Here is a 23,112-nt window from a genome sequence, read left to right as displayed (position 1 = left end):
TAATCCAATAAGAGTCAGGGTTGTCTGTAGTAGCTATAGCTAGTTTGAGATTATCAGTATCTTGGCAAAACAAGTGAATTATTTAAGAGTCATACTTCTATCAATGTAGACAACTGCAAAAGATGTCTTTACTGTGACATCTTGTATCAGTGACCTCTTATTGCAGTGTATTATAAATTTGAACTAAATGTTTTTAAAGGGACAATCTTTATTTCTAACATTTATTTACAATTAAATAGTTATTTATTACAGCTCTTCAGGATTACTTATAATACCTAGGAATTCTTAAGTTTGATTTGTGTTTAAAATTCCATACATGTCACAGAAAACCCCAGCAATAACTTATGACAATATTATGACATGAAAAGCTCCTACTAATTATATTTTAAATATCTTAGTGTCAGGTTATGTCAGTTATTATGTTTTCATCATTACATGTAAAATTTGATTTGTTAGGTATACATATATCTGAAACGTATCTTATGTATGTAGGTTCACTGAAAATATGGGGAATGTTGACACAGGTTTTACTGTAAGAAAATGTCATTCCAGAACTGCTGTAAATGTAAAAATATTTGTTTTCATGTCATAATTTATGTTTTCTGTATGATAGATTTAATGTCATTATTTTTTGTAGTATTGCATGTTTTTTGCAAAAAAATGGGTTGTGGTCCAAATTTAGTGAATTAAATGTACTTGATAACCCTATCTCATATGTTATAGTTTTTGTTGGTTTTAAAATAGCCCATTGGTTTTGTAAACAGTCTTTTTAAATGTATATACAGGTGGGGTAAACAATACATAATTATTTCCTCATTATTGCTCCGAAGTATATCACATGTTAAAGTTGTACGAAAGTAAAAATTTTGCAAAAACATTTTTGATTTCTTAGATATGACCCTGCAACTCGAGAAATATTAAAAGAATCCATGTGAGATCTTATTATTATCATTGAAATGATGAGAAAGTAAAACCAAGTAGATTTATGAATTTAACGTTGTTTAAATGGCAAAAACAGTACTGTGTGCTTAAAAACATACTGGCCGTACAGTGACCTGTAGTTGTTTACATATACTTCTAACCTTGTCCTTTGGTCTGATTGATAGAGTCGAGTTGGCAATCAGTTTACATCTTTGTGACCTTGTCCTTTGGTCAGATGGATAGATATTAAAACAAAAGGAAGACATGGTATGATTGCCGATAAGCCAACTCTCCACGAGAGACCAAATGACACAGAAATTAACAACCAAAGGTCACCATACAGCTTTCAACAATAAGCAAAGCCCATACCGCATCGTCAGCTTTAAAAGGCCTCAAAATGACAAATGTAAAACAATTCAAACGAGAAAACTAACAGCTTAATTTATGTACAATAAAATGAACGAAAAACATATAAGTAACACATCAACAAATGACAACCACTGAGTTACAGGCTCCTGACTTGGGACAGGCACATAGATACAAGTTTGGTCACTAAGTTTAGCTGAAACTATTCAATGGAAGCTATAATAAGGAAATATGCTTATGTAAATGTTTCATTTGTGGAAGGCTGGCTCCTAGAGGGAAAATAGAAGTCTTTTTCTCTGAGTGTTACTTTTATATGAATATAAACTTTTTTTAATCGAAAATCAGGTTAATTATTGAGGATAGTATGCGTAAAAATGTTAACATGCTTGTAACAAAATTGGACAAAATTGAGGTCATTATCAATTGATTTTCATTTTTGTCAATCAGGAGTTGTAGCCATTTATTGCTTTATCAATGACACTAGTATGTAAATGTAAGATAAACCTTGCTGTTATTTGTCATTGATATGTTACAGTACAATATGCAATAATTTGAACGTTTCATTTGCTACAAAAATTCAATAATTAAGTCATCAGTGTTTTATTCTATTATATGTTGAACAAAATTTATCTGCACAGCATTTAAAAAAATATATATTCTAGAACAACTGTATTTAATGAGATTTTATATGTTTCAGTTGCTTCTAACTCAAGTGTAGGTAGTAAATATGACCCAGATCTTCTCAAAGCTGATGTCCATCATGCTAAGAAACGTGTTGCCAGACTCCGACGAGAGCTGGACCAGATCAAAGCTGAGATGACGTATAAAGAACAAGGACTGGAGACACTGTCCAAGTAAGTTAATTAGATGTAAAAATAAAGAGGAATAGTGGATGGAAATTAAAATACAACCTGCATCCTTGTTTTTTGGTCGTCAAAAGGTTTTCATGCTGAACAAAAATAAAATACATGAAAGAGAAATGAATGATTGTAAAGAGTTCAAAAAAAGTACCCCAAAAACATTTTGAAATGTTTGTGAAAGCTTTTAACCTGAGAATTGCATCAGGTTTCACTAAAATGGATGGAAGAAAGTAAATTCACAAAAATATTGAATTCCGAGGAAAAATTCAAAACAGAAAGTGGAGTTTCTGATTATGAATCATACATAGTATAAAACTGTTGATTTGTTACATTTTCAGAGTTGATCAGAAATTATCTGGAGAGAATGGCAACTACAATATCACACAAGCTGCAGCTATCGTTGGCGAAATTAGAGAGATGCAGGCATCGCTTACGGAGGGAGAACATGAAAAACAGAATCTTATGCAGGTACAATATCTTCTGAAAGGTTTATTATGATTTATCAAAATGTAAAATGATATTTGTTTAAAGTATAAATTTAACAAATGTAATGTTAAATGAATGTATTAATTAATTTCAAAACTGAAACAGATTGAAATTGGCAATAATTCAAACTAACAAACATTTAATGGTTGAATATTTATTTTAATTTCAGTCACTTGCCAAATTGAAAGAAGAATTTCTGGGTCATAAGAATGGCGGATCTTCTCCAGATGTATCTACATTGTCCATACCACATATGTCTAACACCGCTTCACAGACTGACCTCAGAGGAGAGGTAATAATACTAGCAAAAAATCAGTTCTGAAATTCAACTGACAAATACAATAGCGAGTATGAACTACAAGTCACAAAATATGCATTCTCCTCTGCGTAGAATATGTACGAATAAAAAAGAAATGTATCCACATTGTTCAGAGTTTGAATTTAATTAATCGTTTACAGAAAAAATGGTGTTTAAACTTTTAGCTAAATTTTTTGTCAACTCCTGCAGTCTTTGAACTAGAATATTTTTTAATTGCAAAATGATTCTTTACATTGATTGATTGTTGTTTAATGCCACTTTCAACACTATTCTACTGTTTTGTGACAGTATATTTGTATTGGTTGAGGTAGCTGGATTGCTTTGAAAGAACCAAACCTTCTGAAGGAAAACTGACAGTCTAAATTTGAAGTCAAGAGCACCTACCCTTTGTAGAATTTTAGCTAACAGCCTCATTGTTGATATGCTAGTGATACAGAAGATTGCCTTCTTATACCACTGGGCCACTGAGGCCCCTGTTTCTTTACATGTTATATGTGTGTTTATTGTATTGTGTTGTTGATATACTTAAATCCTGTTCAACTTATATTTCAGGTTGGGCTGCGAAGTGGTACTTACATTGCTGAGATTGCTAGAACGCGACTGAAGTATGATGAGGCTAAAACCAAACTGTCTGATCTGAAACATAAACTGGCCAATGTGGAAGAACAGATGATCCCTGGACAGAATGAAATGGACAAGGATAGGTATGTTAGGGGGAATAAAACTATACGGTAGACAGGATTTTTTAGTCTTATTTGGGATTGAAAATTGATAAAGAGGCATTGGTAAGAAGGTGAAATGACTCTAGACAGAAGTTGTAAAACTAGATATGTGGGTGGGGGGGTGGGGGGGGGGGGGGGTGGGGGGGATGGGGGGGTAGAGAATAGGAGAGAGTAAAATATAAAGCATTAGGAAATCTATATTTGAGTCCAAGTGAGTGATAAAATGAGAAAACTTTACACAAACTTATAATAAAAGAACCTCTTCAAAATAGTGATAAAATGAGAATACCTCAAGCCACACTGATAAAATGAGAATACTTCATGCAACACTGATAAAAGGAGAAAACTTAACACAAAACTGATAAAAAATTACTTTTTTTGTAAAAGCACTCATTGTGAGCATTGATTTACATGTATTTATTAAGGAAACCATCTGAATAAAGTACAAAGTTTAATCTGACTGTATGTTGTTTCAGATTAATGTTAATCAGTGAGAAGGAACAATTATTACGTGAACTAAGGAGTATTGATATGAAGGGACGTAGCAGCAATGACATTAACTGTGTCCAGAAGAAGATTCAACAGTTAGAGTGGGATATAAACCATGCTGCAGAAATATCTAACAAACAAATTGCTGACAGGTAATTACTGAACATTATAACTCTTTATTTGTTTGAAGAATTTAAATGTATTTAGAAATAAACAAAAAGGTAAAAGTCAGGAGTATTATGTTAAAATTGATTTTTTGAACGAAGGTCATGTAGATGAAGAAAGTTTTGTAAAGAAAAGTAATGTGTTTAAAAACATCTTCACATGATTAGGAGCATTGAAGTATATAATAATTGGATCTATTGATTGCTGAAAGTCCAGTGGCTAATATTTCATGCATGTTCATGATAACATTATTGGATAGGATACTTAGTCAATCACTTTTTTTTTGTAAGTCATAGAGAATAGACCACTTTCAAGTTTGTCCGTCATGGGAAAAAAACTCGTCAATTATGCGCGCCTTTATGACGTCATTTACCAGATAGAGAGAATGGCCTGTATCCCTGCACTATTAGCATTCATCAAGCATCTTAGTGATTGTCATTGTGCAGTATAACTAAGAAATAATATTTGTTCAAAAGCTACCTAATCACTATTGCCTTATAATAGCAGTGCAGAATATCAACTATAAGAATTTAATTTGCTGAATAATTCGTGCAATATAACATTATAATTTTTCCCACCAATTGCTCAACAAAGGAACGGAAGTGATGACGCCCCTAAATGCACAAATGATGTTCACTAAAACCAAAGTTTTTGACGGATTTGCATCAAACTCGAAAGTTGTCTATTGTTTTAAGTGTACTTACATATTGATCTGTTAGCCAAGTGTATAGTTGACCATTGACATATGAACTTGTATTCATTAATACAATTCTATAGACCAAACATTGTTTAAGCTAGTATTTTATATTAAAATGCTGATTTGGTACATTTCAGACTACAGTTACAAGTAGAGAGAACAAGTCTGGTAAAAGACTTGTCAGATACAACAGTCCTGGCAACTACTCTTGAAACACAGCTACGCAGGTATCAGAAACCGTTTTAAATCTAATGATTATGTAAACTGTAACACAAGAATTGTCATTTTCAACATTTCTTCTTCAACTAGTTAGAAAATAATTTGCTTAAAAAGAGAAATAAAGACCTTTTTTTATCGAATATAAGGTTATATTTTTTTCACAGACAGCTAGGTCACCATGAGAAATGATTATGTAAGCAGAAGTTTTGGTCTTGATAGAAACATAGCATTTATATATATATATAATATAGCATGAAGTTATAAACTGGAGAACCATCCATGACTTATTTGTAGTATCTTTAAAAGTCACAATCTTTTTATATTGAATGTTTTTATAACATGTATAATTACTGTTTCAGTTTGTATTCATCTGTCAGTACATTATCTGTTTCCTCGGGATCCAGTCTGGGATCTATGGGATCATTATCTTCACTTAGTCGTAGTTCATTGAATTCAAATAGTATGATAGACATTTATGGACAACAACAGCATACTTCAGATCTACCTGACCTTCACAGAAGGGTAGAAAAACTTCTTCAAGGTCATAGCATTTCACCCATACAGGAAGTTCATATTTCTGACACTACAGCAGCAGCTACGAACAATTACCTTCAGAGTGTTATGGCCAGTAATTTATCATCGTCAATGAAATCGTTATCATCCCGCTCATCATTATCGTCAGTTTCACCGCCCATCTCACCGTATGATATTGGACCTCCACCCTCATATGAACAACATATGACTGGTGCAGATCGGCAACGTAAGATACCTACATACTCTGTAAATACAAACATTGGTGTTATTGCAGAGGCACCTAGTGGCCTGCAATTAAATATTATGGCTGAACAATCAAAATTAACTGGGGATCCTGCATTGTTACAAGTGAATCCCACCGCAGAATTTTCTCCACCAGTACAAGTAGCAACAGGACAATCACTCCAGGGTGAACCTGGATATCAAAGTGTTGCCAGTAATAATGTGAGGCGTTCACAATACCCTGATAATTTAGACTTGGGATCTATTCCACCGTTAAGTCCTATAAGTGAGACTAGTTCTGGTGTGTGTAATAACTTATCCGGTGGGAATACGAGGAGTGTGTCTGCAGCAGTCAGTGACGAATCTGTAGCAGGAGATAGTGGGGTGTTTGAGGCTTCAGTAAATATTACAAAAAGGTAAATTTATTATTTTAATGTGGTATGTTTTTTATGCAGATCTATGAATTGCGATATATCTTTCTGTAAATTTTCAATACAATAACAGCATTGTCAAAAGTTTCACATTTCTGCTGTTTCCATGGCAACGGCAGCCATTTTGAAAATTCCGAAGTCAAAAGTCTCATCTATACATGCCAGTAAACAATAATATTACGTTTCATTAAGTTTGGAGCATTTTGAAAATATTTCACCGGTAGTTTGCAAATCTTACAGACCTGTGACATAAAAGAAAAATGACAAAAAATCATACAACTCCAATAAAGTTAACACACTTAATATTCATAAAAAGCATTTAAAAAAAAAAATATTAATAAGGGCTGTTCCAAAAATGAATGTAGGGGGGGGGGGGGGAGTCACTTTTTATTTGACCCCACCATGCATACATTTTAAATTGGATATTTCATTTCAAATGTTCAAGCAATCTTTCTTAAATAACCACCACCCATCAAATATTAATAAAAGTGCCTTCCTTCCCCCCATACAATTAATTGTGGAAAAGCCCTTAGTAACTCATATGGATCTACAATACAAATATAAAATTTTGTCTCAATCATTTTCCAAACATCCAATATTTTATTTGATGCCACCATGCATACATTTTAAATTGGATATTTCATTTAAATGTTCAAGCAATCTTTCTTAACCCTTTCACCTATTGCTGCCCAGACTGAAGCTACTCTGAGACGATGGCTTCCCTGGCTACTATAACTTAAGTGGGAGATCTTCATAATAAATGTCAATAAAAACTTGTTTGTAATTATTTGTGTATGTATTTCTTTCACGAACACTATGTTCACAGTTTTGTTCATGTTTTGATAATTTTTTCTTCATAAAATATTCAAATTTTCTAATTTTCGGTATTATTGAGGTGAAATTCTCAAAATTCTGCTCTTTGACCCCAAATTGTAATTTTTTAACTCAAAACGGCAAAATTTTGAAAAATTTTATGAGGCTGTACAAATTCCTCACACTGAACGATGTCCATTCCAAGTGTTTTGTACATAAAACGACATTTTATGTCAAAAAAGTATACTAGTTTGGCTTCAATTCTTCCATATTCTTTCAAAAAAAAAGTTCCCTCATTTCAAATTCTCGTAAATTCCGTAAATTTCCTTTGATTTTGACACGGTTTTCAACAAACGGAAGCGCCATGTTTACACTTTCATCCGGGTATTCATCAAAGAAAGATAACTCATGTTTGCACTGTTTTGAGCGGGAAATATAAAAGAGGTATTCCGATCCCGGTAAAACGGGACTCATCGTCAGCTGTCTGAAGCGTGAATCCCGGTAAACCGGGACTCATCGGCGAAAGGGTTAAATAACCACCACCCATCAAATATTAATAAAAGTGCCTTCCTTCCCCCCATACAATTAATTGTGGAAAAGCCCTTAGTAACTCATATGGATCTACAATACAAATATAAAAGTTTGTCTCGAATCATTTTCCAAACATCTAATATTGCAGTACATTTGTTTTTCCTGCTTGAAAATCTTTTGCCTTTGTCTTTGTAGAGATGATTTAGATGAAGTCTTGGAGATGAATTTAGAAAGTGCTCAAATTCAAATCAAACTCAAGTAAGTAAATATACCAAAACAGTACATTCAATATATATGTCGTGTACATGTTATTATTTTGTACAGGTTATTACTTGTACAAACATTTTGTACAAGTAATTACTTGTATGACGCCATCATACAGGTTATTACTTGTACAAATACAATTGTACATGTAATTACTTGTCCAATTTTTATTGAGAAAAAGATAATAACTTGTACAAATCATTATTCTAACTTGGCCTATTTCCTGACTACAATAAAACTTTCCCTTTAAACAAATAATTTATTAAGTGCATCAGTATAAACTTGAAACATTTTAGATTTTTTTTTTATTTGATAAATATGGTAGCAAATTTGTACAGTTGAGTAGGGTATTAAAGGATAAAAATGGAAAATATCAAATAAAATCTTCTAATTATTCAGTATTCACTTGTGAAAGATAAAGCGATACTTTAAGTTATGTAAAGGAAGCCATGTTAAGTTAAAAAAAAAAAGACAGCACTTCAAAAATAATTCTTAAGATGGCATGATGTTTTGAATATAGCAGAAATTAAATTAATAAACTCATTTCCAAAGGAGACAAAATTATTTATTATTGTAAAGTTGATTAACTTTACCCTCTGATTAGAACAGCACACTCTGGAGGCATACAAATAATAATAATAAGGAGTTAAAAAAAACACAAATTGTCAATATAAGAAGAGAAATTATCCGGATTTCACTCATATGTGTGAATATTTTGAAAAGGTTGCTCCTCCTATCATTACTACAGTCTTTAATGCTTGTAGTGAAGTCAAAGTTAAAGATGTTACTGTCAGGAAGACCATGTTGATTATCAATCATGTACTATCAGGATCACTGTACCAAATTCAGTGGACTGCGCCCGTTAAAGGCAGAAGTGACTTTCCAACTCACTGACTTTGTTTTTATTTTTGGAGCTCCACATAACCTGCATAGTGTTAATTGAAGGGAATTTCTTCTTTGGCTAGAACTTTAATTTATGTATGATAGACCACTTGCACCTCAACGTGTCCGTACAAATATAGAACGCTGACTTAAAGAGTATGATGATGACATGAACACAGTAGAATAACTGACACTGGTCTGAATGATTAAGAATTGTGTAATTCCATAAAAAAAAAAACCAACAAAAAAACAAAAACAAAACAACAAGTAAATAAATAATTATAATTAAAACTCAACTGTCAGGGAACAATTGAATATTTCCCTCCATTGAAAAAAATATTAAATCAAAATAATTAAAAGAAGAGTTTCATTTTATTTATTCCTTTCAATGACTTTGTCACTTTGCACCAGTACTCAGTAGTCCGTATTTTATCGGCACCTAGTTTTTCAACCAAATATGCTCAAAAGTGTCATGTTTGCTGAAGTTATTTATAACTTACTTAAAAAGCAGATAGAAGGAAGAAAGAAATAAATCTAAAAGATAGCGAGTTGTACAAGTTATTATCTTTTTCTCAACAAAAACTGTACAGGTAATTACTCGTACAATTATATTTGTACAAGTAATAACTTGTATGATGGCATCATACAAGTAATTACTCTTACAAAGTTTTTGTACAGGTAATAACCTATACAAAATAATAAAATGTACACGACATATATATGAATAGAATTAAAAGAAAAATGGAACTATGCCTCTTTCAATTTATAATTATAAAAAAAAAGATATGGTATGATTGCCAATGAGACAACTCTCCACAAGAGACCAAAATTACACAGAAATGTTAACATTTCAGTAATAAGTAATAAATAATAATAGTTTAAATGAACTACTTTTCAATTGTATTATACATGTTGTACTTTATAGATAGCTATAAAACCCTTATTAAAAGGTAATTGCTGTTTAATTGTAAAAGTTTTTTTGAATCATTGCTTTTAGATTGATTTCATTCTAACCTAAATTTTATAAGGATAATTAAAAAAATGCATTTGGATTACACATTTATCTTAACATTGTAGATATGAAGGTGTGGACAGTCAGTTATTAATAGGTATTGAACAAGGAAGAAATTTATCAGCATTAGCTTTCCCATCTGGAGGCAAAGTGTAAGTAGTATTGCATGTGTTGATGTTTGAGTTAATAAATGGTATGTAACATTTGTGATGGGGATAAGTATCTAATACAGGACTGATAACAATGTTTGTTTGATGGACTAAATTGTTCATTTTCAAAAAAATAAGGAGATATGAAGTGGTTGCCAGTTAGACAACTATCCACCAAAGTTCAAATGAAGTGGATGTATGTAGTTTTTGGCAACTGTAGAGCCTCCACACTGTTGTTTAGTTGGCTACAAAAGGCCGTGATGAAAATGTGAAACAGTACAATTGAGAAAACTAAGGGCATTATTTATGCTATGAAAATTTGTGAGGTTATCCAATCAAAATGAGTGTTACAAACGATGTTGCATTCAAATTGTTGTATCCATACTGCTTATTAGCAAAAAGATTAATGTTTATAAACTTCTATTTTCTTTCTAACAGATATATTAAGGCAGCTTTATTACCTCATTTGAAGAATGCATCTGTGTGGGAAACGAAACCTCTGGCAGATTTGAAGGGTCCCAAATTTTCGGAGACTTTTCATTTGACAATACCTGAGCATAAAGTACGAGACAAGACACTTCAAGTCAATGTGTGGAGTAAACATGATATTTTCGGTGATGAGTGTTTGGTGAGTATATTTTTTTTATCAATTTGTCATATGAGTTCAAGTTACCAAGCTCATTCACTATTATTTATAAACATAAAAAGAAATTTCAATCTGTTACATCAAACAAATCTATAACAGAGAAAACTTTTTTAGGACAGGGAGGATTTTATGAGGGGACAAAAATACATAAAATGTTATACAGGAGTTCATTTCAGGATGGTCTTTAACCTCATAAGTCATTAACCCATTTTAAAGTTTTCCAAATATTCCCTGAATTTTACTTTGACCAATGAGTCTGATATACAAGTAGAGAGAATGACCTTAGAAAAGTATGGATGCTCAAAAAAGTAATTAGATTAAATATTTCTATAAATTATGTAAGAAGTTGCAAATTTTATTTTAGCATTGAATTTAGGAAGACTTTATCTATTAAATAATTACTGTTTTTACAGGGTTGTGTTCAAGTTAGTCTTGCAGACTTTGATCCCAAGATGGTTTCTATGAGATGGTATAATGTGTTGAGCTTTAAATTTATGCAAGCAGACAATGTAGGAAGCAAGCCAAAAACATCACAGCCATCTTCAACTTCATCTGGGTCATCTTCTGCACCCTCATCATTAACACAGGTATGTACAACAAATAAACTTAACATACAAGTAAAAACAACTTTAGAACATACTACAAAAATCAGTTAATAAAGGTGAACATTATTGTTAATAAGGGGAATTGTCTGCCCCTGTCATGGCGGCAACCACGAAATTTACTAGCTAAAGAAAAAACTTGTGAAACAAGTGAAAAGTTGTTAAACTTTGTGAAAGTGTATACTGTCTTACTGTATATTTATTTATTTTCTAGGATACCTATTTTCAGGGATTGAGAAAAAAATGAATATTTCCTAAATATCTGATTTTTACCACGATGCATACAAGCCTATATAAAATGTGTAATTTTTTAAACAGTTAAATTCATGATTTAAGTCAATCAAGAAAATCTACGATTATATTGGTATCCATGAAAAATATTGAATTCACAGTAATGTCTGAAATAATTTATTAAAATATATATCAAAATTAAACTATAAGGGAAAATTTCATTCTCAATGTTTAAAGCAATATACCAGTACTTGCGGTCATAAATTGCTCAAAGAGTCAGAAATCGCACAATCAATTGTTTTGGGCACAAATTTTTGTACTCTGAGCACATTGTAAAGTTTTATGATGGAAAGGCGAGATATTTGATATTTGATACATTGTTTTTTTTTATATTTTCAACAGAAGGAAGGAGGTGATAGGGTAGTACAGTTATTGGAAGCTTCCTCGGCTCGGCTTGGATCAGAGAGTTCCAAAACTAAAAGGTAATTATAAGGGCATTTTTATTTAAGAACAAAATCTTTTTTGTTGTTTTATTTAGGTGTACAAACTATGAACAAAGCACATTTCGTTAAAAGGGCATCAGCACTTCATATACTTTAAATTTGTGACAGTCCAGGCTTTTACAAGAAGATGAAATAACAAGAATGAAACTTTCAATTTGTAAGATTTATAAGTTATTTAATTTTGTTGTATGCTTTCATCTTGTATGAAAACAACACCCTTCGAATGAAAGCAACTGAAAAATTAACATAATTGCATTTTGTACAAGTGACTTCTTGCTTTGCAAATTATTGATATTTTATTTGGTATTCTATAAAATATTTTAGAAATAACATGTATCTTTTATTGATAAACAAACCTCGTTTATATTATTTCTATCTCTTCATTAGTCACCACAAAGGGAAGCATCCAATTGTTGCTGTACTGAAAGAAGAAAGTAGTGATGAATCAACTATAATATCTTCTCAGACATCAACACTCACCAGAAATCAAGGTAGATCTATCACATTTAAGTAAAAAAAGGACTTGTCCGATCATTTATTTTAGATTGATCTGATCAAACTTGAAAGAAAATGGATGTCTAGGTCATAGACCTTATTGTTTGAGCAGAGAAAGTTGAAATATTAAAGTTTTACAACAGTCAGTTTTGCAAAATTGCATTCAACATTTTTTCTTGTGACAACCTTTTACAGGAATGCAGTTATGGCCAGTAATGGTAGAACGATGGTTCTATGAAAAATATCAAGTGAAAATTTTGCAACAACCACAGTTAAACAAAGTTAATCAAACTTTGTACAACATTTATATTTCTATTTAACAAAATGTTTAAATCTAAATGTATGAACATTATAGGTGCAGATGAAATGCAGCGCCACAATGACACTGAAGGAAGTCGATTTACTATAGGAGACGATGAAGATGAGGATGAAATGGACGAGGAAGATGAAGCAGTAAGTTTTAATATTTGTATCTAGTTACATACTAGTATCTGTTTACATAAAAAGTAACTGTCCAATAAGTTAAGCCTGAGTGCCTTCAGCCCTTCACATCTTTTCAAAGGCTACTGTGTAGTTAATCTAACAAAATGTCTATAAATGTGTTGTTGCCGATTTCATTATTATGTAAAAATGTCTTATTTATGTTCATTCAATCATTTTATACTCGAACGTAAAAAAATCAGTCATCTAAGATTTGTCTTTGACAATTGAAAAAATACAATGTAGTCAATGAAATTTATTTTGAGAGAAATTTTGGTGTTTTTGTTAACACTTTAACATCTTTTTTGCATTTACTTTTAGATTGGCTAAATGTTTCAGCACTGATAAATTTTGAAGAATGAATAATTTAAATTTTTAGGATTACAATGAGAAAATTCAGGAGATCCTGGAAGAGTTTGATCATGCTGTCGACATTGCTTGCAATGACGATTTTATTGAACAAGATGATTCTGCTGAACGCTGTGACAAAGAGACTAACACAGAAGCAAGGTACTCTGATCGTCCACCAATCAAACGTAGAACACAAGACAGTATACGTAGTAGTACAATACGGAGATCACAGACCTTCTCTCCAGCCTGCAGACCAGGCTCTAATTATATATGCAAGGTAGGTATGATAGATAAAATGAAAAGAGTAGAATTCTGATGTAAGTACAGAAGTTCTCTTTATATGGATCTTTTCATAATACAAACCCTCAGAAAAGTTTTATCAATGATTTATAAAAATGGTTCCTTTAATGAAAACTTTATTCAGTCCAGAAAGTTAAATCTTGTATAAGGTTGACCTAAATACAGTTATACTAATGAGGATTTACTCAATGCTGACAAGTAAATGCAATTTTCTTTTGGTAAATTGATTACAAGATTTCACAACCGTTTATATTTGATTTATTGTAGCTTAACAGAAGTGACAGTGATGGGTCAATGCCTAATTTCAAAAAGGGATCTTTTCATCGGCATTCTATGGAGCGCAGAAGTTTGAGATGGAAGAAAGTATGTTTAAGCAATAAGCAACAAAAAATAAGTGTTTGTTTCAAAAAAATTTCACAAAATGTTCTGGCACATTACCTTTAGCTGTAAGAAATATCATTATAATTGCAATTGAAAAATCTAAATGCTGATATTGGTGTTCCTTAAATCTGAAATTATCTATGTGTAAACTGGTTTGGCTCAAAACTGGACCATGTTATAAAAAAATTTAAGTATAATCAAATGTATTTTTAAATGATAATCTGAGAAAAATAGGTTAGAGGAGTAGTGCAATTAAATTAAAAGTTCTTAAAAAGACAATATTTTTTTTTAGCCACCTAGTATTGTGGAGAAGGGAAGAAAGGTGCCACCTCGTACATCTTTGGATTTAGAACTTGATCTACAGGCTTCACAGACAAAACTCACGCATCTTCATGATGAAATAAACAGACTTAAACAACTTAAGACGTTATTGGAAGATGCAAAATCAAAAGGTCAGTAGTGAAAAAAGGGTTCAATAAGATGTATGGTATACTGTTGGTCAAATGTTTGCAAGTCGTTTTTATGCCCCATTAATAGGCATTATGTTTCCTGGTCTGTTCGTCAGTCTGTTTGTTCGTTCGTTTCGTTCGTTCATTTGTTTGTTCATTCGTTGTTCGTACGTCCATCTGTCCTGCTTCAGGTTAAAGTTTTTGGTTGAGGTAGTTTTTGATGAAGTTAAAGTCCAGTCAACTTGAAACTTAGTACATATGTTCTCTATGATATAATCTTTCTAATTTTAATGCCAAAGTAGAGATTTTCTCCCATTTTCACGGTCCACTGAACATAGAAAATGATAGTGTGGATGGGGCATCCGTGTACTGGGGACACATTCTTGTTAGAAATATAAATTTATTTCAGCTTTAATACTTTTAAAAATGATACCAGGCCAAAACAAAATGGTTAATTAATATCAATGTCAGAAAATAAAGCACAAAGCAAAAGTTACAATAAATATTTCCTGCTTTTGACTGTTTAAAATGTAAATCTTGTTATTTACATGTATGTAAACTGCTGACCTAAGTGTATACTTTAATTGGATATATTTCTTATTTCCAGGACAGTCAGAGTTACCACCATGGTTAGCTGATGATGAACATTTTCATAAACTTCTGTCGGATGCTGATAAACTGGTATGTATCAAACTTGGTGATGTATATACAAACATAGTTTAACCTTTGCAGTTTCTTTAAAGAAATTAAAATTGGATTGAAATTTGCAATAGTAAAGGAGAATCTATTTACCCACCTTATTTCATTCTTATGGAGAAAAAGTAAATATACCATTGACATGTGGTTTTGTGTCATGAATTTTATCTTCAAGCAGTGGAAAATTTTTACATTCTTGTTATTCTGGACATATTTATGCCAAAAAATATAAACTAATGATAGACTATTGGTGTTTATAATGTGAAAAGATGTGTTTTAGAAGTAGAAATGCTCTTCATATGTAAAACTTTCTACACATCAATATGTAAGTCCAAATAAAAATGCTTATTATATTAAATGCAAAGAAGATAAGAACCAAGAAATGTAGCCATATGGATCAAAATAACTGATTCACAATAGATATTATGATGGAAACTTGACATCTAGGTTAAAAAAAATATTTTGATTGAAAATGTCTTCTAAGCTGTTGAGCTTGTTCAGAAATCCTTGTTCAAAATTAAGTTGGTCTTTATATTGCAGACATTAAAAATGATTAAGACAACACAAGAAAGACATGTAAGAGTTCCTGGCATGATTTTAATATTTTGATATTTTTGTACGTGTCTCACACCCAATATATGTATAAGATTGCATGGTCAAGATTTTACTCTTTGTGTATATGATCATGTGTTGTGTAAATATATTTTAATACTTATATAAAAACAAATAAAAAGAACTTATAACACTGCATAAATATTATGTTATGATATGAATGATTTAAATTTTCTTTATTTACGAATGAATGTTAGCATGAGCATGCTAGTCTTTAATTTGTACTTTAAAATTGGAAACAGATACACAAATTTTACAAATTTATAAATAGATCTAAATTTCATTTTGAAACAACTTGATATCACCATTTATGCAGTATATTATTTACACCAGTTATGTCCACTAAAATATGTTGTAACAGCCCTCACGTAAAAAATATATATAAATGCAATCATATGCATAATAACATTTTTTATGTATGGTATATCCAATATACACAGGGAAATAACCATATAACAAAGAACACTACTTTTATTGTTGTTATTTATCTTAATAGTTTCTGAATAGCTTTAACCCCCTTAAAAGGGGGAGGTATAATATTTCTTGATCTTGTCTTGATTTTAATGAAAAGTTTAGCAATATATCACTGCGTTATTTTGTGCACCTATTCTTTACTTTCATCAATTAAAAGATTTTTGGTTTTTCAATTGGTAAGCATCCACAGAGTGTAAAGTGTTTTAGAATTTTTCTCCTGTGTGCTTTCCATATAAAAGAAAGTTGTATTCAGAATCTGTCTTGTTAGTGTTAGGCCTATACCACCTATAGAGGTAAATTTAGAATGTCCGTTACATTTCCACTTGATGTCCATCCCTAGAGTCTCACTGTGTCCCTTCTATGGAACTAGATTCTGTTTATTAAACATTTTAACCATCACTTGCCATGATTTGATTAAGTTGAGTGTCTTTTGATTGCTTCAGTGTTAATATTTTATCAAAAATTGACCAGTATATAGGGGGGACATTATTAGAGAAAAAAAATGTAATTCGAATTGTTAGAACATTTTTAATTTTCTTTCAACAATAGGTATATTATTTTAATGGAATAGATATTACATTATAGTTGCAAAAATTGTCTCTATTATAGTCAGTTTAAGGACCTGGATGTGTTTGATATAAATGAAATGTGTTGTACTTTCAATTTTTTGGGCATGCATTGTATTCATTTTTTGAGAAAAGATTGCACAAATATTTCAATTTATATTCCCACTAAATTTGTGTACATAATTATTGAACTGAGTACATTAAAATGGAAGATGGAATAATAGAGAAGAAATGTTTCATCAAGTATAATATACATAGTTTCGTCAGTTTATATTGCTAAAAACTAAAGTTGTAAACCTATATAAACTATAAATAAATATAATGGTCCTGTGAAAACCTTTTTAGACTGCTTAAAAGAAAAGAAAACGAGCTCAAATGAATCTAGTTCAATACAAGTTTTATAAGATATGTAAACCAGTGGAGCCATCTTACTTACAAGTTGATACATACAATGTATACCAATGTGTTTTGTATTTATTGAAGGTTCAAAAGGAGAAGAGAACATTAACAAAACAAGACAGAAGAGCTCAACATTTGATGAAGAAAGTGACAAAGGAAGTACAAATGTTAAAGAGGAATAGTCCGAACTCAAATGCTTTAAACTTCAGGTATGATTCATGTTGTCAAATATTGGTACTAAATAAATAAGAATAGCTCATTTTGTCTCTTGAAAATTCCTGAATTCTGCAGTGAATGTTGTTTATAAGTGACAATTGTTTTAAGTATAATCATTACAGCATATCTACCTCTGTATGTACAAAGAACAGGGAATAGAAGATTGCTTGTATGTTAGATGAAGGATGATATCAATAATACCTTTCTTTACAACCTTTTAAATGAAGAACCGTTGTTGTTAGCAAAAGGATGATAGATATATAGATTCCACAACTGCAACAAATGTGTTACGATATTTCTCACTGAAGACAGTTAAATTTTAATTTTTAAAGCGTGAGCCTTGCCGAGCCTTTTGAATAATTTAAATTTAACTGTTGAGAGTGGAGAAATATTGTAACACACGAGTTATAATGGTGGAATCTGTTTCTCAAATGAGTTTTATCCTTCCTTTTCAAAGATTTGAAGAAAGTTGTGTACTTTATATGTGATGTCATCAGGCATGGTCACCTGTTTTCATGACGTCACAATAGAAAAATTTAGAAGAAAACAAGAAAAATTAATGTCACAATAAAATTTTCCACCAAATATTTTCGAGAACAGATTTTTTACTAGTGAGGAGAAATATTTTTCTCACATTGATTAAGAAATGTGGAAAAAGTGCACAAATTAGAGAAAAACTTGTTAAACAAGTCTATAGCTAGCTGATACAAATTCACAGGTCACCTAAAAAACGGGCATACTGACATTTTATGAACTAAGTTCTCACAACTCTTTTAGCTGTTATACATAAAAGGATTATTATTTTATTTACGAAAAGCAATGAGCGAGATTTGAAAAAAGTTTTTTTTTTATCAAGCTTGATGTTTATTTTGTTACATATATTATAGAGAGAAGATGGCCTTTTTCACCACACCTAACATGACTGTGCCTGTAATACCAAACGAGAGTACCGACAATGCTGATGACCCGACCATAGAGGAATTTCTCAACGATGATGATAGAAAAGGGGAGGAAGTGTAAAAGGAATCATCAAAATGTTTTTATACTGAAGAGTTAACACATGCTTACACTGTGTCTCAAACACACAGATGATTCAGCAAAGCATTTGGGATGTTGTCAGTGACTATTTACACAATTGATTATAACAGTTGTCAAGCTTCTTTGTGGAGCTGATAGTTTGTCAAGCTTCTTTGTGAAGCTGATAGTGTGTCATTCCACGTTTTGTAGAATTCCGAGTTGTTATTCCAATTGAGAGTAGGTTGTTTTGGTTGTGAACTTGAAAGGGAGAGAGAGATATAAGGTTGTTGAAAACATTTTTGTGGTTACTAGATTAAGCATTATATTGAATATTGAAATGTAATTTTTTCGAGCAATAATGAGGAATGTGATATCAAGTTTCTTGAAAGATATTTATTTCAAATCAGTTTAATAAGTTGATTAGATTTTTGTGATTTATACAAATTAACTACCAAATGTAGTCGAGTAAAAATAAAACATATGTACACTCTTTCAAACCGACATACCCTCAGAGAATAGTTTGCAAGTAGTTTAATATTAGTAAATTATTATGGCATTAATAGAAAATATTTATCAGGTATCTTCAGGCATATTTCACATTGTAATGAATTAAATCAACATTTGATAAAGGACATTAGATGATCTGACTCCATATAAGTAAACAATGTATATTATAATCCTAGATTAGGGACATATATTTCATCAATAAATTGATCCTTAAAACAGTTACGCTTTACTTGTACAGGGTATATCTGGCTCACAAAAAAATCTTACAACAAAAATTATGGTAGGTATACTAAATTGTTGAAACCATATTATTAATCTAAGTTGTAAGATTTTTTCCAAAATTATCCTGTGCAAGATCTTAGTTTTGTAGTAAAAACATTGATATTATGTACCAGTATTTACATTTTTTTAATGTCAGTTTAATGACATATTTGTGCCAAATTTTGAAGAAAAAAAAATGTTTAACTGTACAGTAGACTAGTATGAGAACTGAGCTTCTGCTAGTATCATTTTAGTTTATTACAGAAAAGTTAGCAGGTGTGAAAGCTTGTTGTAGGAGTCAGTTTGCCTTTTCAAGCTTGTATTAAAATCAATCAATAGATGTCAGACTTTCATAAGTCCTTGAGGGGATATGAATGGAAGATTTCTCACAATGAATTCATCTTACTAAAACATCGAATTTTTTCACTCACACTTAAGAACCCTGATAAGTCCCTTTCATATATGAATTAAAATATCTATATCTTGACAAGGCTACGCATAAATAACTGGTATCATTTTTCTCTGTTTTACTTTATCTTAAGGTAACAAAATTGGTTATATAAAAGGGGTTTTGTATATAGAATCATTCATTTTCTTTCTGATGTAAATCAGATGCCTTTTGAAATTTGGTCTTTTAAAGATCGCTTCCTTTTTATACACTCCCTTTATATTTGTACATATGATTTGTGTTAGTTTAATCAAAAAAGTTTTTTAGATATTTTATATGTGATATTTTGTTCTGCTGGTCAGTCAAATTTTTTTACTCTTTCCATGATTATTATTTTTTCCTTAATCATGAATATATGGGGTGCTAAAATAATGATGTCATCGGTACACTGGCAAAATTTGTAAAAAATGAGATTTTATAGTTTCAATATTCTATATTTTAAAAACAATTTTTGATTAAATATTTACATCATCAATAAATTGATATAATGTAATGAATGTGTAGGTTTTGTTCAGCTGCATCTGAAAGTAGCATGTATATGACCAATGTATAGTTGATTTAGAAAAACACAACTTTTGCCACTGTGTTGAATGCCTCAATGAATTTTCTTACTTAAAAATATGTGTAAAGAATTACTTGCTATAAACATATGTGAAAAAAGTTACTTTGGTATATAATGCTGTGTATTGTAAGCAGCTTTGTCATGAAGCTTTTGCAACCATTGCCCTTAAATCAAGGCCAATTTGTAAATATTGAGCAAGCTTTTTATGAAGCTTAAAGCTTTTTCTGGTTTTCCTAATTGTAAATATTGAGCAAGCTTTTTTATGAAGCTAGATGTTCTGGTTATCCTAATTATATATAACTCTCTGTAAATAGTTATGCTAGTTTTGTTATGAAGCTAGATGCTTATATTAGCATTATTGTTTAATTGTTAAAACTAGCATTGAAAATGTTATAAAGTTGGCACTAGAATTGTAAAGATTATAAAAAAATTGAACTTGAAACTGAAAAGTTTATCAGGATTTCCAAGAAAATTTTGCTTGATTATTCATACTTTTGATGAAAAATATTATAATTTAGATTGTTATGTACAAAATGGTTATAGTTATTATTTTTTTGGTCAATTAAAATGTTGATATTTTAATATGATACAATATATTTTCCTAGTTTGACTTCTGTGTACACCATGTGTTAAATTTGTTATTCACGCTATCAATATTTTGTGGTTTTACAAGGGAAGGGGAGACTTGTGATTATTTATTGTTGGAATAGCTTAAGTCTGTCAAACATTTGTAAATATAGTTATTACCATACTTGATGTTTAGTTTACGGCAAAATTAGGTTATATTTGTCTGTAGCGTATTATGCAAACATTGTAAGTAGAAATATTTTTATATCATTCAGAATGTGATGGAATATTATATGCAATGTACTATGTACAATATATAAAGTAACATTTATCATTTATACATAACATTAATTTTTGTCAAACTTCATATTTATTCGTTGTTTATTTGTTCATTTTATATATTCTATGTATACCATATATTCATTTACTTTAATAAATACCATGATGATAAAAGTTGAACTGATTTAGAAAAAAATGTCTTTGAAAAGTTGGTTGACCTGACAAAATATGGCTTATCTATTGATATATATTCAGAAAAATTCTGTGGAGTCGTTATTATTTGTTGAATACCAATTTTCTAGGGTTTCGTGGGTACAGGTGAACCACAAATTCAAATGACCAACTAATATAAAAATCAACACTTTGTATGCAGTGATTGGTTAAAGTCTTATATCCATGAGTTTTCCTCAATCCATCAAAGTTGGTACCCACGAAAATAAATGAATCTGCAGTAGTTAAAAGTTAAATAAAATTATGTGAAGTATCTTTATTTCGCTGACTATATCTTGAGGCATTTATACCATATTAAAAGCTGAGGGAAGACCTAGAATGTTTGTAATTACTTAGATGTGAAGACATATTTTCCAACAATTTGTATAGTCTAATTGTATATTTCCTACTACTTCCCAAGGAAATTTGAAGTTTTATAAAGTTGTGATTTAAATGTAATACTTGCATTATCTGTTTAAACTTTCATTTGGTCGATTGTGGTGTAATTGGCTTAATATTCAGTTCATCTTTAGTTTTCATGGGCTCACTTATTCTATAAATGGCATTGCATCCTGTTCTTTTTAGCTTCGACAGTCTCTAGTTTTATAAATGGCTTAATATCCTGTTCATTTTTAGTTTTCATGTGGTTTATTATGAAACAAATGGCAAAGTTTTTATATACTTTATATTTCTTTGAATAATTGAATTCTTATTGATAGTATAAAAAACAATGATACATTGAATAAAACAACTGGGACTAGATATTGTTGCCATAGTTACAAACAATTGTGCAGGAGTTTCATTATAATTCTGAACAAGCATTGTGTTTGCTTTTTTAACAGAAAATGATTGTTTACAACTTTTTTTGTATCCCTTTTTGAGACAGACAAGGAATTTTAATAGTTCCTCATCAATTTCTATGTTGTGCACATGTTCACTACAGGTTAACCAAGGGAGATAAATCAGTTCAACAAAAATCTCTTGGTAGTTGTTGAGTAACATTACTGTTGTTTTGTTGTTAGTTGTGTGCCAGAATGTGATATTATTAGTAATGAGGTTTATGGATTCAGTTGTCCAAAGCAAGTTTTGTTAATTAACCCCTAAAAAAGTTCTTAATTAAATCTTTTTAAATGATTTAAAGTTTTATATAAATTATAATTTTTTAAAAACTGGAATGTATTTTTTTTAAAGATTTTATAAGAAACTTTTAATAATATTTGAAAATTAAGTAAAAAAGTATTTGTTGATACATCAGAACATTAGAAGGGAAACAAACCTAAGGGGAATAACTCTGTATAAGATACTCAGGACAACAGTTTGTCATCAAATGTCATTTTTATATTTTGCATAAATAAAGCAAAATATTTTTACATTACTTGTCTGTTTAATTTTTGCCAAATACAAGAAAAATAAAGTTAAGAGAATGGAAATCAATTTTGAGACGTAGGGACTTACAGACAGTCAAGGGTAAAACTCAGTGCCCCCCCACTATGGCGGGGGCATAAAAAGTATTGAAATTATTCTGCTACATCACTGTCTAAAATTGTGGTGGAATGAGATAGCTATATGACTACAAATATGCCTATCCAAAGCTAGAAGACGTCTTTTTCATAATGATGCTTGCCTTCTGAAATTTAAACTGCCTTGGTGGTCTTGTGGTAGCATTTCACCTGTATGTGGATGGTCTTGGGTTTGATACCATTCTTGGGTCAAACCAAAGATATGAAAATTGATATTTACTACTTTTATCAGCATTAAGGAGTTAAAAAGAGTGGTCC

The 23,112-nt window shown here is 30.7% G+C and overlaps 1 protein-coding gene across 2 annotated transcripts in view; it reads left to right on the top strand.

Moving 5' to 3' along the window:
* Nucleotides 1–22,706, top strand: part of LOC143085460 (protein KIBRA-like) — a 33,800-nt gene extending 11,094 nt beyond the window's left edge. The window contains exons 5-25 of one of the 2 annotated variants that reach the window (XM_076261809.1): nt 1,985–2,141; nt 2,486–2,615; nt 2,803–2,925; nt 3,505–3,656; nt 4,151–4,315; nt 5,163–5,252; nt 5,604–6,416; nt 7,971–8,033; nt 9,999–10,085; nt 10,521–10,710; nt 11,142–11,315; nt 11,964–12,043; nt 12,452–12,555; nt 12,915–13,012; nt 13,419–13,667; nt 13,958–14,053; nt 14,364–14,523; nt 15,128–15,201; nt 15,757–15,792; nt 17,352–17,476; nt 18,371–22,706. In XM_076261809.1, the coding sequence (XP_076117924.1) occupies nt 1,985–2,141; nt 2,486–2,615; nt 2,803–2,925; nt 3,505–3,656; nt 4,151–4,315; nt 5,163–5,252; nt 5,604–6,416; nt 7,971–8,033; nt 9,999–10,085; nt 10,521–10,710; nt 11,142–11,315; nt 11,964–12,043; nt 12,452–12,555; nt 12,915–13,012; nt 13,419–13,667; nt 13,958–14,053; nt 14,364–14,523; nt 15,128–15,201; nt 15,757–15,792; nt 17,352–17,476; nt 18,371–18,503 (3,299 nt within the window). In that variant the 3' untranslated portion in view covers nt 18,504–22,706. The remainder of the gene's footprint in view (nt 1–1,984; nt 2,142–2,485; nt 2,616–2,802; nt 2,926–3,504; nt 3,657–4,150; nt 4,316–5,162; nt 5,253–5,603; nt 6,417–7,970; nt 8,034–9,998; nt 10,086–10,520; nt 10,711–11,141; nt 11,316–11,963; nt 12,044–12,451; nt 12,556–12,914; nt 13,013–13,418; nt 13,668–13,957; nt 14,054–14,363; nt 14,524–15,127; nt 15,202–15,756; nt 15,793–17,351; nt 17,477–18,370) is intronic. The other variant, XM_076261810.1, reaches the window with a different exon arrangement.
* The last annotated feature ends 406 nt before the right edge of the window (nt 22,707–23,112 follow it).

The sequence above is a fragment of the Mytilus galloprovincialis genome, chromosome 8, assembly GCF_965363235.1.
Source record: "Mytilus galloprovincialis chromosome 8, xbMytGall1.hap1.1, whole genome shotgun sequence".
NCBI classification, from domain to species: Eukaryota; Metazoa; Mollusca; class Bivalvia; order Mytilida; family Mytilidae; genus Mytilus; species Mytilus galloprovincialis.
The sequence above is the reverse complement of the archived record's forward strand: the minus strand, read 5'-3'. Positions and strand labels throughout refer to the sequence as shown.